The sequence below is a fragment of the Saccharomyces eubayanus genome, chromosome IV (assembly GCF_001298625.1).
Source record: "Saccharomyces eubayanus strain FM1318 chromosome IV, whole genome shotgun sequence".
Lineage (NCBI taxonomy): Eukaryota > Fungi > Ascomycota > Saccharomycetes > Saccharomycetales > Saccharomycetaceae > Saccharomyces > Saccharomyces eubayanus.
In genome coordinates, this window is record NC_030979.1 from 701311 (window position 1) to 715386 (window position 14076).

The following is a 14076-nucleotide window of genomic DNA, read 5'->3' on the forward strand; positions in this document are numbered from 1 at the left end:
ATGTATTTTAACAAAAGAATTAGCTCAATATGGAGCAAAAAGATTTTTCAAGTATGTATTATATTGTACAAAAAATCAAAAGCGAACTCAATTCTGATTTAATAAAATGATTAAGTTCTTTTTGATTTTGATTTTTCTCCCCCCTTTTATTTAAATGAAATCATAATCAGATCCATCATCTTCATCGTAATATTCATCTTCAGATTCATCAAGTAGTTGCTCAAAGTTAACCTTATAACGTAGCATTGCACCAATACCACCAAACCCGGTCACGAATTGCGCACCTTCAGAAGACTTATCTGTGATAAATTCTAAAGTGGCACCGAAGCTCTTGTAGTTAGCAGCTAGCCATTCAATCAAAGGTTCTTCAGTGACAGCATCCATTTCTTGTCCTGTGGCTTTGTCAATGGCGTACGACTTGTCCTTGGCTTCTGGTTCGGCAAATTTTATGACCTCATTGTCTTCAGCGTCTTTGAATGTGTATCTAATAGTTTCTAAATTTTCGAAAACAATTAGCTTCTCCACTGCACCCAAATCTAAAGCCTTTAAAGTGTCATCTATACCGTAACAGAATTTACCTGTATCTTGAGAAATTTCGTCAAAGTATGCTTCCAGTAGTTTCTTTTCTTGGACGTATTTAACATTGGCTAAAGCTTCTGCAGATAGTTCGATAGCTTGGTTGAAACCATTTTCACCACCATACGAAACATCTACAATGGAAATAACTTTACACGCCAATCTTGGATCAAATAGTTCGGATTTGGCTAAATCGGTTTTGAAATCGGCGGAACCGGCCAAGATTAAACCTTTCACGTTAACTTTGTCATTGGTGATGAAATTTTGAACAGCAACTTCAGCGACTTTTCTGACGTAGTTATGTCTCTTTTCTTCTCTTAAACGAGCAAAACGAAGAGCAGATTGACCACCTCTACCATGCTTTTTTGGCAAATCGACAGTAAATTTATGCAAAACAGTCCTCGTGTTACCAGAAACGGAACCAAACAAAGTACCTTGACCGTCCATTACTATAAAACCAAACTTATCATCTGCTTGCAGTAATTCGGAAAGAACTTCTGTATGAAACTTATTATCACACATATATAATGTTGTGTTGATAGGTTTGTATGGTTCAATGTCAAAAGTAACCTTCTTTTCTTTACCATCTTCAGTGATCATGTCACCACAATACAAAACCAGACCGTTCTTGGGTAAGGTGTTATACAGCTTCAACTTTTGTTGAGTGGAAGTAATAGCAGATAGGACGGAAAGACGATTAACTCTGGATTTAATATTTGACGCAGTACCGTATTCATCTGTCAACATTTTTTGGTAAAGTGAGATTTGTCCTTTAGGAGGAATAACCAAAGAAATCATAGAAGTACCATTACCTCTAGCTTTTTCTAAAGCTTGAACCAATTTCTTGACCTTCCAAATTTCAATATTTTTCTCAACCTCGTTATCCATTATAAAATATCTGTTTTCTCGACTAGTTTAGTTGTTGAAATAAAGGCTTCAATCGGGAATAGTAGAGATTGAAACTACCGTTAAAGGTCATTTCAATATTATCTTGGAGGTAAAAAAAAAGTATATCTCATTGATTGACGTTTAGCACCAGAACACCTGAAAAAAAAATTTTCAGTGAGGGTCACCATTGTATCCGGGTAATACATTAACCGGCGCTATCAAATTACAATATTGAATATACAGAAAGCTACAGGAAGCATGACAGGAAGCATGACTGGAAGTAAAGGTATGTTTAGGATCTGTAGTTAAAGAGTGGAATATTGTTTGGAAATAACGATTTTAAGGCTAATAGTTACTCCAGGATTATGGTCTGGGTGCAGAATGGTATGAGTACTAGTAAACCAATAGTGTGCTTTTTGAATAGTGCACTTAACAAAGACAGACTTCTCTGAACCCAGGCGCAAGAACAGTCAACTATTATTGCTTTCTTCAGTACGTGGCTTCAGGAGAGTAGAATATTGCAGAAGCACTATACAATGTTTCTTCAATATTCAAGATACAATTATATTTGGCAGCCCAAATATTTTCGATATACCGAAAATGCAGCTTCACAACTTGGAGCCTTCAATAACTCCAATATAAATGTATAGTACCTCTCCTATTGATTTTAATGCTCCGTTTGGACACACCCAAGGCCTCCATTAAAAGCAGTTCCATCAAGAGATAAAGAACAAAAAGGGGAATAGGTTATCGTTATACTTTTTTATCTCAGGGCTTGGCTTGATACATCATCCTATGTTGAGTTTCTGATGGCCTTTTAAGATATTACATTTGCCAATCAGGAGAATCCTATTTGTTGATAGGCGCTTCACCCGATCGTCACGGTGAAGCCTTGGGAACCGAGATCGTCAAAACGGGCAATTTTGCAAGCCTCTTGATGGATTAAATCTCAGACCAAAAGGCATATTTTTAAATTCWCAAACAAAATAAGGGCCAATCAAGAAGATGATAGATTTATAGTTTCAAATTAATTCCCAGAGCTTTTCTAGGTGCCGAATTTATTTTCACTTCGTTCTACAAAAAAGCCTTATACCTTAAGGATTTTCTGAAAGTGAAGTTGCATCGAGCTTTTCTTATCTTAGCAGCCGCGCCACCTCGCAGGGATGAGGTAACTCCGGCTGTGGAGTGTAATACAGCATTTATAGTTTGCCATACGAGATACTGGGATAGTTGATCGTTCAAGATTTAAATGCAGTATTTGCCTGCGGCCACCTTACCTATTAGAAACCGTGCATGAGACATCAAGTGGTCTAACCTTTCCTTTTCCCCCTTTTTAGGCAATGAAAGGGTCTCGTGCTACGCGGCATTGTGAAAATTCTTCCTCCGTCAAGAAATGAGTCAAGAGCGTATGACAATGAGATCTATTAGTTGTGACATCAGGCGACGCGGACCGTTCCTGTTCCCTGGTCCGGTCAAACTTTGCGTATAAATACCATGAATACAAGAAAGGGATAGACAGATTTCTCGAGAAATTATAGTTTGCGTTTTGTGGGGTCGGTGTTTTCCGCTAGGAGTACACTCCAAATATCCTGGTCTATTATATATCAACACAACCTAACTATGTCTTCTCAACCCATCCCGGAAACCCAAAAGGCAATCGTTTTTTATGAAACAGATGGTAAGCTGGAATACAAGGACGTTGCAGTCCCAGAGCCTAAGGCCAATGAAATTCTAGTTCACGTCAAGTACTCCGGTGTTTGTCATAGCGATTTACACGCATGGCACGGCGATTGGCCATTCCAATTGAAATTTCCATTGATTGGTGGGCATGAGGGTGCGGGTGTTGTTGTTAAGCTGGGCTCCAACGTCAAGGGCTGGAAAGTCGGTGATTTGGCTGGTATCAAATGGTTAAATGGTACGTGTATGTCCTGTGAATATTGTGAAGTTGGTAACGAATCTCAATGTCCCCATTTGGATGGTACTGGCTTCACTCACGATGGTACTTTTCAAGAGTATGCAACCGCCGATGCTGTTCAAGCTGCTCACATCCCACCGAACGTTGACCTAGCGGAAGTTGCCCCAATTTTGTGTGCAGGGATTACAGTATATAAGGCATTGAAAAGAGCCAATCTAATTCCCGGTCAATGGGTTACTATTTCTGGTGCTTGCGGAGGATTAGGCTCTCTGGCCATCCAATATGCTTTGGCTATGGGTTACAGGGTTATTGGTATTGACGGTGGCGAAGCTAAACAACAGCTATTTAAAGAACTAGGTGGAGAAATATTTATCGATTTTACAAAAGAAAAGGATATCGTTGGTGCCGTCATCAAAGCCACTGACGGCGGTTCCCATGGGATTATTAACGTGTCTGTTTCTGAAGCAGCCATCGAAGCTTCAACGAGATACTGTAGACCCAATGGTACTGTTGTCTTGGTTGGTATGCCGGCTCATGCCTATTGCAAATCTGACGTCTTCAATCAAGTTGTTAAATCCATTTCCATTGTCGGATCTTGCGTTGGTAACAGAGCTGACACAAGGGAAGCTTTGGACTTTTTCGCCAGAGGATTGATTAAATCTCCAATTCACTTGGCTAGCCTATCTGATGTTCCAGAGATTTTTGAAAAGATGGAAAAGGGTGAAATCGTTGGCAGATATGTTGTTGACACTTCTAAATAATCTCTTTAACGAATGTAACGAATTGTATCTTTGATTTTATATAATCACATATTCTGCAAGTATGATCTTTTTTAACATGTATTTTTAAGAAAGCGAATCTTTCTTACGTCCTTCGAAATTCTTATAAGCAAGACTGCTTCGAGAATTTGCGTCATAAAACTCAGCACGCCCTGAGTATATATTAGATTATCAGATGTATGATTCAGCACAGTACATTTTATTTGGGGTTGTTCGCATCATTCAGAAAAAGATATTATAATCGTTAAAGGTGATAATAGTTACGTTGTGGCCATTCTGCATTTCAAATTTGAACTGACTTGCCAAGCAGTAGAAACTGACAGCCTTTTGAAACGAGAGTAAGAGAAGTAGAGTTTGCTTAGACAGTATCTTCGTTGTGGCTGCACTTTTCAAGGAAGCACAATGTTTTCGAGGCTTGCTTTTTTTCGAAGGGCAACTCTTGCTCCTGCTTCTATGAGAATGTGTTTTAGGACCATATATCAAAAAGCAGAGAGTGACTTGCCCAAGAGGATCGTCCCCAAATTGCCAACATTTTACTCGGCGAACCCTAACCATGAAGACCGTATTAATCGACTGGAAAGGCTTCTGAGAAAATTCGTAAAATTACCATCTCAGAACAACAATGAAGTACAACAAACAAAAGCTCCTTGGATTTCTTTTGACGAATATGCTCTAATAGGTGGGGGTACGAGATTAAAGCCCACCCAATACACTCAATTACTGTACATGTTGAACAAGCTACACAATGTTGACCCTCAACTGACTAATGAAGAAATCACATCCGAACTGTCCCAATATTACAAGAAAAGCTCCATCCTTTCAAATCAGATCAAGGTAAAAACCTTGGATGAGTTCGGAAGAAGTGTAGCCATTGGGAAAAGGAAAAGCTCTACTTCTAAAGTCTATGTCGTTAGGGGAACAGGTGAGATATTAGTGAATAGTCGTCAATTAAACAATTACTTCCTTAAGATGAAAGATAGAGAATCCATCATGTATCCACTCCAAGTGATCGAATCCGTCGGAAAGTACAACGTTTTTGCAACAACATCTGGAGGCGGGCCTACGGGGCAAGCAGAATCGATCATGCATGCCATTGCTAAAGCTTTGGTCGTTTTCAATCCGTTATTGAAGTCGAGATTACATAAAGCTGGTGTTCTATCAAGGGATTACAGACACGTGGAGAGAAAAAAACCAGGGAAAAAGAAGGCAAGAAAAATGCCAACATGGGTCAAGAGATAGCTTTATTGGGTTCTTTTGCCTCGACTTCAAACGGAAGTGTGTTTTTCTAAGGCGATTTTTATTTTCCTTAACTAAGAAAACACCGTTTTATATTTTGCATTCAACAACATATAGTACTGAAGAACACAATAATCGTTTGTCATTCGTGTAAATAGTTTATTATGTAGTAAGAATTAGGGTTACTCTGTTTTCTTTCACCATGGTAGATTTGATAATAATCTATCGGTTTATTTTATCATCCCTCCACGCGAAGCGAAGGGGTTAAGGAAGTCGTCCAAATTCCGTGGGAAAAAAAGGAGGATATTAAACATGCAAGTCAGTGTCAAATGCAGGATGACCGCCAGACATATGAAAGAGTCATAGTATAGCCATATAAATAACTATTTGCATATTATCTGATATACAGTATAAAAGTCAAGCGCCGCCTGCAAGCTGGTTAAAGAAGTTCCATATACTACACAAGTGACAAACTTAGAAGAGTATCCTTTTACTTTTACTATCATGCAGCTGGTTCCAATCATTTTTAATTCTAAGAATATAAGCGGAATTGCAGGGTCCATATCGATATCCTGCTGGATTGTTGTATTTGTACCACAAATCTATGAAAACTTTCGAAGGAAATCTGCAGAAGGATTATCACTTCTTTTCATCGTGTTATGGCTATTAGGTGATATATTTAACGTCATCGGGGCTATGATGCAGAACTTGCTGCCAACCATGATAGTTTTGGCCGCTTATTATACATTAGCAGACTTGGTTTTACTGATACAGTGCATGTGGTATGATAAGGACAAGAAGGGCCTTTTAGAGCAAGTTAAAAAAAATGTCGATCCTGTACATCTATCTCCAGCAAACCCGATAGACGAGTCTGTTTTACAAGACGTTTTTAACGAGTATGAGCCACTTCTTCCAAGAATAGAGGAAGAGGATAATCAATCATACAACTCGCTCGAGCTTGGGGCAGATATAGTTGCAAAAAAAAAAGAAAATATTTTTAATGACCTTCTGATTGTATCAGGTGTAATATTTGCCGGGTTTTTTTCGTGGTACATATCCTACTGTTCTGGGCTGACTAAAGGCCCTTCCGAAAAGGATCCTAACTTAGCAAAAATTAATCTCCCTGCACAAATTTTGGGATATTTGAGTGCGGTACTATACTTGGGCTCTAGGGTTCCTCAAATTATTCTCAACTTCAAAAGAAAATCCTGCGACGGCGTGTCGTTTCTATTCTTTTTATTTGCATGTTTGGGGAATACTGCATTCATAATATCTGTTATTTCGATGTCAGTAGACCCTAAATACCTTATTTTAAACGCATCTTGGCTTATCGGTAGCGCAGGTACGTTGTTGATGGACTTTACGGTTTTCATCCAGTTCTTCCTTTATGCAAGACCTAAATACGAGAAACTAACTATAGATGATTAAATTGCAATTGACTATCGTGTATCTAGCATAGAAAATAAATATTCACCACGGTGACAAAGAACTATCGTTTCCACGTTAGGTGGAACACACCAGAGTAGAGGCGTAGCGTCAGCGGCAGCGGCGCCACATAATCGTTATTTGATGATGCCTTTGCTGACGCGCGGCTGAAAATAGAACACAAAAATGAACAATACACATCTTGAAAGTCTCCGTTTAAAAAGAAAAGTGAAAGCGTGTTAACTGGGATAAGAAACCGTTATATCAATCTGGTTCTATTGATAAATTAAAGCTCTCCAACACAAAGAAAAAGAATAGGAATTCGGTTCACAAAAGAAGGTCCTTGTCGTGGTAGTGTGTCAACATATAAATAGGTACAGAGATACAGAAGATCACCATGTCCAATTTATCTGATACAGCGGATGGTAACGATACCAAACGCGGCAGGTTTTCTAATTTTGCTTTCACATCTGAAAACAGTATTCTACAAAAAAACAGCACGCTAAGAAACTGGTTTCTAAAGCCGACAACCGATAACAAAGAGGCGTATTGTGGTAAAGGTGAAAGTACCATCAAAGTCGCACAACCAAATGATACAAATTCCCAACACTCTGTTGAGGAGAAAAAAATTGGAAGAAGAGTCAAATCCTTTTTTAAGCAGGCGAATTCAAATAGATACGGAAACATGTCGGAGGATGAAGACGATGCTTCGTTTTGGAAAAGGACAGACAGTAAAGGCCCAAAGCAAGAAAATACTTTTATTAATGGGGAGAAGCAAAAGGGAAGCTTCAAAAAGAAAATCCGGAATAGTTTTTTCAAGGGATCTATTGAAAGCAACGAGAAAACTTACGCTAATGAGAAAAAACCTTCACAGATTGAATTCTCGTCAGATGATGAAAATGAGTCTCACTTTACAGATGCAAACTCACATGTTATACAATCCAAGAGCCCTGAGAAAACTTCTCCTGGAAAGCAATGGCCAACTAAAAGCACTGATTATAAAGATCACAATGTAGGATCTGGTGAAAACTCTGAGGAAGAGGATGAAGATGACGATGAAGATGAATTTTGCCCACTCACTCCACCAGAAAATGTTTTAGAAGGTCCATATAAATTTGTATTTCAAACCCCAAATACATTTACATCCCAGCCACACTTATCGACCGAAAAAGAATACCATAAAGGCGGAAAATACACGATTGAGTATCTCAGCAAAAGCTTAACTACTTTGGACATTGATATTGATTTTGGGGCAAAGGAGGAACCTGATTTCTATTCAGAGAAAGAAATACAAAAAAAAATCGAAAGTATTATTCAAAACATTGCCGTTGAAATGTCAAAGAGTAAAATAGGCAATAACAATGAACAAAATGAGCTTGAAAAGTTGAAAAAAGAAAACACTAAATTGCTAAAGTTCAAATATGAACATTCTATACAGAAGCAAGAACTGATCTCTCTAAACACTAGGCTCGAATCTTTAAATAAGAAAAACAAGGATCTTATTATCGAAGTGAAAAAATTGAAGAACAATTCGGAAAATGAGAAAATGAAAGAAAGCACATTTACGGATGAGAACGAAAATGAAAGTTTTACTAAATCTAAAATAGGGCCAGGTGTTTTAACGTTGAACGTCAATGAAACTCGAAAAGAGCCACAACAAGCTACAACCAAACCCTCAAAATATCTTCCAAGAGAAATAAGAAACAATGAGACAAAACTAAAGCACTTAGAAAAGAAAATATTCGGCTTAGAAAAAACTCTTGAAAAAAAAAGAAAACAGATGAAGACTAACGAAGTTAGATTAGATTTGAATAAATATACTATTGCTCAGTTTTTAAACTTAATGAAAAGTCTCAACGCAATTTTACAATTTTACAATGTCTATGGAAACGATTTGAAAGAGTACAACGACAACATCATCAGAGTAGAAGCCTGTTGTAGCGCCCTTAACACAAAGCACTCTTTCGAAGAATCCTCACTGCGTCTGCAAGAACATAGCTTCATGAGACAAATGAGTCCATTGTTCACAAACATCAACTTCTCGTTAATCGACCAACTAACAATGAACTTCAGATTCTACGAAAGATCTGCCAACTTCCAGAAGGAAACAATAAGCGGACTAAGAATGATGCTGGAAGAGAAAGATGATTACATTAAAACACTGATGCAGCATTTGAAGAAAAGGCAGAGCACAAAATTGATAGAAGACGCTCAGAAGGGTGTTTCCGCTATACAATCTTAGCGATCTCGACCGCAGAAATTCAACTAGTATATAGCCATTAAGTAACTAACTATTTAGTAATGAAATTATTATAGATCGCTAATCTCCGTTTATGTCCGTTTATGACCGTTTATGATCGTTTATAATCGTTTTAAAACCGCCAAACTCCGCCGCCCCTTAATATGTGATCACAATATATAGAGGACGCTTTTTGAACAGCTCAGAGGGGAAAAAAGAAAAGAGGGATACCGGGCATCTGGAACTATTTTGTATTAGCTCCAACTTCAACTGATAAATAAAAAAGTTTGTTCTCAATTGCTATCATGTCTTCTGCTACAGCTTCAACTGAGAGTATTGTGGAAAATATGTTGCATCCAAAGACTACAGAAATATATTTTGCGCTTAACAATGGGGTTCGTATCCCAGCTTTAGGATTGGGTACCGCAAATCCTCACGAAAAATTAGCTGAAACCAAACAAGCCGTCAAGGCTGCTATCAAGGCAGGTTACAGACACATTGATACCGCTTGGGCATACGAAACAGAGCCATTTGTTGGCGAGGCCATCAAAGAGCTATTGGGAGAGGGATCTATCAAAAGGGAGGATCTTTTCATTACTACCAAAGTGTGGCCGGTCTTGTGGGATGAAGTGGAAAGGTCACTGAATGAATCCCTAAAGGCATTGGGTCTGGACTACGTCGATTTGTACTTGCAGCACTGGCCATTATGTTTTGAAAAGGTCAAGGATCCTAAAGGAATCAGCGGATTAGTGAAAACTCCAGTTAATAAGTCCGGTGAAACAATGCATGCTTCCAATGGTGATTGGATGGAAACTTACAAGCAATTGGAAAGAATCTACCTTGACCCTAACGATCACCGTATTAGAGCCATTGGTGTTTCCAATTTTTCAATTGAATATTTGGAGCGCCTCGTCAAGGAGTGCAGAGTCAAGCCAACTGTGAACCAAGTGGAAACGCATCCTCATTTACCACAGATGGAATTGAGAAAGTTCTGCTTTATGCATGATATTTTATTGACGGCATATTCCCCATTAGGTTCCAACGGTGCGCCAAACTTGAAGATTCCATTAGTGAAGAAGCTAGCTGAGAAATACAATGTGACAGGGAATGACTTATTGATTTCTTACCATATCAGACAAGGAACTATTGTAATTCCAAGATCTTTGAATCCAGTTAGAATCTCCTCTAGTATAGAATTTGCCTGTTTAACTAAGGACGAATTACAAGAATTAAACGAGTTTGGTGAAAAATACCCTGTGAGATTCATCGATGAGCCATTTGCTGCGACTCTTCCAGAATTTACTGGTAATGGGCCAAACTTAGAAAATTTGAAGTACTAGAGTCTTTAAGATTCAGTTTATATCCACCTCCCTTCAATTTTTTTGGATTGTTTCTCAGGCCTTTTTGGAAATGTAGAAGTACTATCCAAATTCCAAGCAATTTGTTATATCTCGTGGACATGAACTTTAAACATTTAATACATTCAAAAATACATATGTATATATATATATTTATATGTTATTACAGTATTTAAGTGTCCTTTAACTTTTCACATTTTTGCGCCCAGTTTCCTAAAAAAGAAATCCCGGTCATAAAAGAATACACCATGGTCCAAGTATTCTTCGATCTTTCCAAATAATTTGTTTGACATCGCGTTTTCATCATTATTTTCATTTGTTCCCTGCTCAGAATATGTCTCGTCTATGGATGTAGTGAAACCTGTTGGGAATAGGGATCTGTCGTAATCGTCAACATCATTATCATTGTCATTATCATTGTCATCATCATCATCATCATCTTCTTCTTCTTCTTCTTCTTCTTCTTCTTTTTCTCCATCATCATCATCATCATCATCATCATCATCATTCTTGTTGTCATTATCATTAGCATCATCTTCATCGTTCGAGTTTTTGGTGTTTTTATTAGAGGTAGCGTTGCTATCGTTACTATCACTAAAGTCTTTACTCGAACTCGCAGTACTGTATCCCCATAATTTCGGAATGCTTGACACTTTCAAGAAGTTCAAATCATGCATTGTTATTTCCTTAAAGAGATTAAATGACACTTTCATTTGGTCTTGGTCTTCCGTAACAAAACTGCCGAATGTAGTCATCTTTTTTTTGTTTATGAAGGAAGTTTTTAAGAGCTCTACCATATCGTCTTTTGATTCCCTTGCATGCTTGGCCAATTTCTTTGAAATATCATCGTAATATTTCGGATCAAACTCATAGAATTTCGCATACTTACTTGAGAGATTGAATTTTTCCATTGTACTTCGTAAAAAAAAGGTATAAAAAAAAAGAGATGTCTGCCATTTCAAATTGTATATGGAATGATAATTCTCCTCTGATCCTAGCATACGGGTATGCGTATCCCTAAGTAATGCGATTATGTAACCAGTTTCTAAAGCGTTTTCATCATTTTTCATACTCTCAGATAAATATAGGAACATGGAAAATACCGTCGTGAGGGAAAAATACAAGAATTCGTTCTGGATAGTAGGATAATAGTCAAAATCCTTCAATATATTCAGTACTGCAATGCAATTTTGTTTAAAATTTAATTTTGATGTTCTAAGTATTTCAATTACATCATGGCGAGAGCTTGCACATTGGTCTAAATTGTCTTTGATAATGGAAATAACAAACAAGTTCAAAGTTATCTTTTGATGATACCATCTGAGATGTAAAAGAATTGTTGTACAGCAATTCATTTCAAAGTCCAGTTTGGGGAACTCTAAAGCTAAAATCTTCATGTTTTGTTTGTAATTTTCCAATGAAAGTATAATGGGTAGATCATCCTGCATTCTGTCCAGTGCTTTGCAATTCTCGAAAACGTTCTCGATAATTTCATCAAGCGTGTCGTCAAGAGTAGTTCTGATGGAAAAGCATGAGTAATAGATATGGGATTCTATAAGGGCTAATCTCGATACGAAATATGAATGAATGTATGGCATATATTCAAGGTGATTCGCCAATAGGTTCACAACCGACATTATATCTTTCACTTTTTGTAATTGTTCGTTGTCATTTTTTTTGAGAAGATTTGGCAGAATTTTGTCCCTGAATAACTCAACGTAACTATCATCTGTCAAGACATCCGTGTTTTCCTCCCTAAGGAGTGGTGGTCTTGACAAGACTACAGAAAAAAATTTGTCAGTTGAAAAACAAAAGCACCATAAGCGCCGCCTTTTAATTATTTCATCAAGCTCTAGATCTTCATAGGTAGAGTGCAAATTGAGTCGCAAATCCAATGCAACCTTGATTGCCACAGAAAGTACCTTAACGGCTGACGAGGCGCTGATTTTTTGCTGAGTAAACTTCGCTAGTAAAAGCAATGCCTTTAATGTCGTCATGTCAACCCGTGTCACACCCAGTTTATGGTAGTAGTAGACGGAATTGAGGAAGGTGAACGACCTCAATTTCCACAATTCAAACTTCTCAAAATAATAAATTTCATGACCGTTTTCACCAATGAGCTCTTGTTTCTCTTTGAAGTTCGTCACAGTAGCTCCAATACACAAGCATATATTAAACAAAAAAGCTTGTGACGAAGTAAGCTTCCCTTTGGAGGGGCTATAATATGTGTCGGCAAGTCTCAAACACTGGTTTATATCAATTATGTGGAGAAGAGAAGCTAATGACGGGCATCTTATATTTCCGATCAGGCGCTTCGCAATCGCCAAAGAAGGTAACGGATACAAGATATTCTCTTTCGACGGAGATGAGGCAGATCGAAAAGAAAAATCCAGTGCCATTTTGGTTTGCAAAATAGAGTATTTAAAAGTTGTTGTAAACATATCATTTATTGGTGCTACAAATTCTTCGTCAGTTAAATGTGGAGAAATATTCTGTCTAAAATGCAACAGTTTTTGTTTAGTTAACAAGGCCTTCGAATATTGTTTTCTTTTTGGTCGTTTCATAAACTCTCTATTGACAACGTCTGTTCCAGTATTTTCTGCTAATTTCTCTATCATTTCCTTCATATTCTTGCAGACTTCTTCAAGCACAAAAACTTTTCTAGAAACCTTTCTATGATTTAGTTCTATTTCCCCCAACACTTCCTCATCAATGGGATTATGCTCAGATACTTCATCGTCTCTATCACTTGCTCCGCTTGCAGCATAAACCCCAGAGCTTTCTTGAGGTTTAATTGGTTCTTGTAATCTGAGCATGCTGTCCGTAGAGGAAGTACTGCTTACTGGCGCCACTGCATCAAAATTTTCGTCGCCAAATGCGTTTTCCTTATCGGATTTGTGCTTCTTGACTGGCTTTCCGATATCTTTATTATTTGAAGTCTCTTGGCGCCTCCTTTTCAATTCTTCATGAAAATGGAACGTACAGTCTTTGTTATACTTGATACAGTTTCTGCATCTACCATAATTCGGATCAATTTCTGTACATCTAATTTTTCTCTTTCGGCAATAGTCACATGCCTTAGTCACTCTGCTTTTGAAAGAGTCCATATTATAAGCCAAAAAATTCTTATCGGCAGAAATCATGTGTGCCATGGCCTGTTGTCTTAAACGGTGGTCCAAAAAAGGACTCAGCTGGGGCGAGGTAATAGGAGCACCTAGGTCAGGCTGAAAATTTGATGGTGCCGGGGGTATGGCAGGGACCACTGAGCCTATAGAGCTTCCAGCGTTCTCGGTTCTTTGATCATTCTGCGATATGCTATTACTCCATTCAAAGGTTGATTTCCTTGTGTCACCCATAGTATGACCACTTGGAAAAACTGAGCCCATGACTGCTTCTTAATTTCCTCCTGGATTCATGAACCCTGTAAAAAATAAGCGCACTAAGATAAAGTTTGTTCTATTTTTGAGTAAAGTTTTAGCAGTGGCTGAAATATGTGTAATAAATCGCCATTTTCTAGCGGAGTAGGGTTGGGAATAAGAAATGTCGGCCAGTTAGGTTTTTCTAAAGAAACTTAGAGGGTTTTATCGTAGTTTTCAAGAGGTCTTACCGAATGGTAAAAAAGAAAGAAAGGGTATTCTAGGGCCAAATCGGAAATAAAAG

At 37.8% G+C, this 14076-nt stretch overlaps 7 protein-coding genes across 7 annotated transcripts; 5 read left to right on the forward strand and 2 right to left on the reverse strand.

The window, feature by feature from the left end:
* Positions 1–150: 150 nt before the first annotated feature.
* Positions 151–1464, reverse strand: SUP45 (translation termination factor eRF1; the record flags this gene model as incomplete). The annotated part of the gene is made up of 1 exon (XM_018364376.1): positions 151–1464. One exon carries the CDS (start codon positions 1462–1464, stop codon positions 151–153), a length of 1314 nt encoding a protein of 437 aa, XP_018223177.1.
* Positions 1465–3084: 1620 nt separating this feature from the next.
* Positions 3085–4140, forward strand: ADH5 (alcohol dehydrogenase ADH5; the record flags this gene model as incomplete). Its single annotated transcript, XM_018364377.1, has 1 exon — positions 3085–4140. The coding sequence occupies one exon, from the start codon at positions 3085–3087 to the stop codon at positions 4138–4140; it is 1056 nt and encodes a 351-aa protein (XP_018223178.1).
* A 420-nt stretch (positions 4141–4560) lies between these two features.
* MRPS9 (mitochondrial 37S ribosomal protein uS9m) lies at positions 4561–5397 on the forward strand (the record flags this gene model as incomplete). The annotated part of the gene is made up of 1 exon (XM_018364378.1): positions 4561–5397. One exon carries the CDS (start codon positions 4561–4563, stop codon positions 5395–5397), a length of 837 nt encoding a protein of 278 aa, XP_018223179.1.
* A 501-nt stretch (positions 5398–5898) lies between these two features.
* Positions 5899–6822, forward strand: RTC2 (cationic amino acid transporter; the record flags this gene model as incomplete). Its single annotated transcript, XM_018364379.1, has 1 exon — positions 5899–6822. One exon carries the CDS (start codon positions 5899–5901, stop codon positions 6820–6822), a length of 924 nt encoding a protein of 307 aa, XP_018223180.1.
* A 394-nt stretch (positions 6823–7216) lies between these two features.
* On the forward strand, positions 7217–9061 carry YSW1 (Ysw1p; the record flags this gene model as incomplete). The annotated part of the gene is made up of 1 exon (XM_018364380.1): positions 7217–9061. The coding sequence occupies one exon, from the start codon at positions 7217–7219 to the stop codon at positions 9059–9061; it is 1845 nt and encodes a 614-aa protein (XP_018223181.1).
* A 302-nt stretch (positions 9062–9363) lies between these two features.
* ARA1 (D-arabinose 1-dehydrogenase (NAD(P)(+)) ARA1) lies at positions 9364–10398 on the forward strand (the record flags this gene model as incomplete). Its single annotated transcript, XM_018364381.1, has 1 exon — positions 9364–10398. One exon carries the CDS (start codon positions 9364–9366, stop codon positions 10396–10398), a length of 1035 nt encoding a protein of 344 aa, XP_018223182.1.
* Positions 10399–10607: 209 nt separating this feature from the next.
* TBS1 (Tbs1p) lies at positions 10608–13802 on the reverse strand (the record flags this gene model as incomplete). The annotated part of the gene is made up of 1 exon (XM_018364382.1): positions 10608–13802. One exon carries the CDS (start codon positions 13800–13802, stop codon positions 10608–10610), a length of 3195 nt encoding a protein of 1064 aa, XP_018223183.1.
* Between the last annotated feature and the right edge of the window lie 274 nt (positions 13803–14076).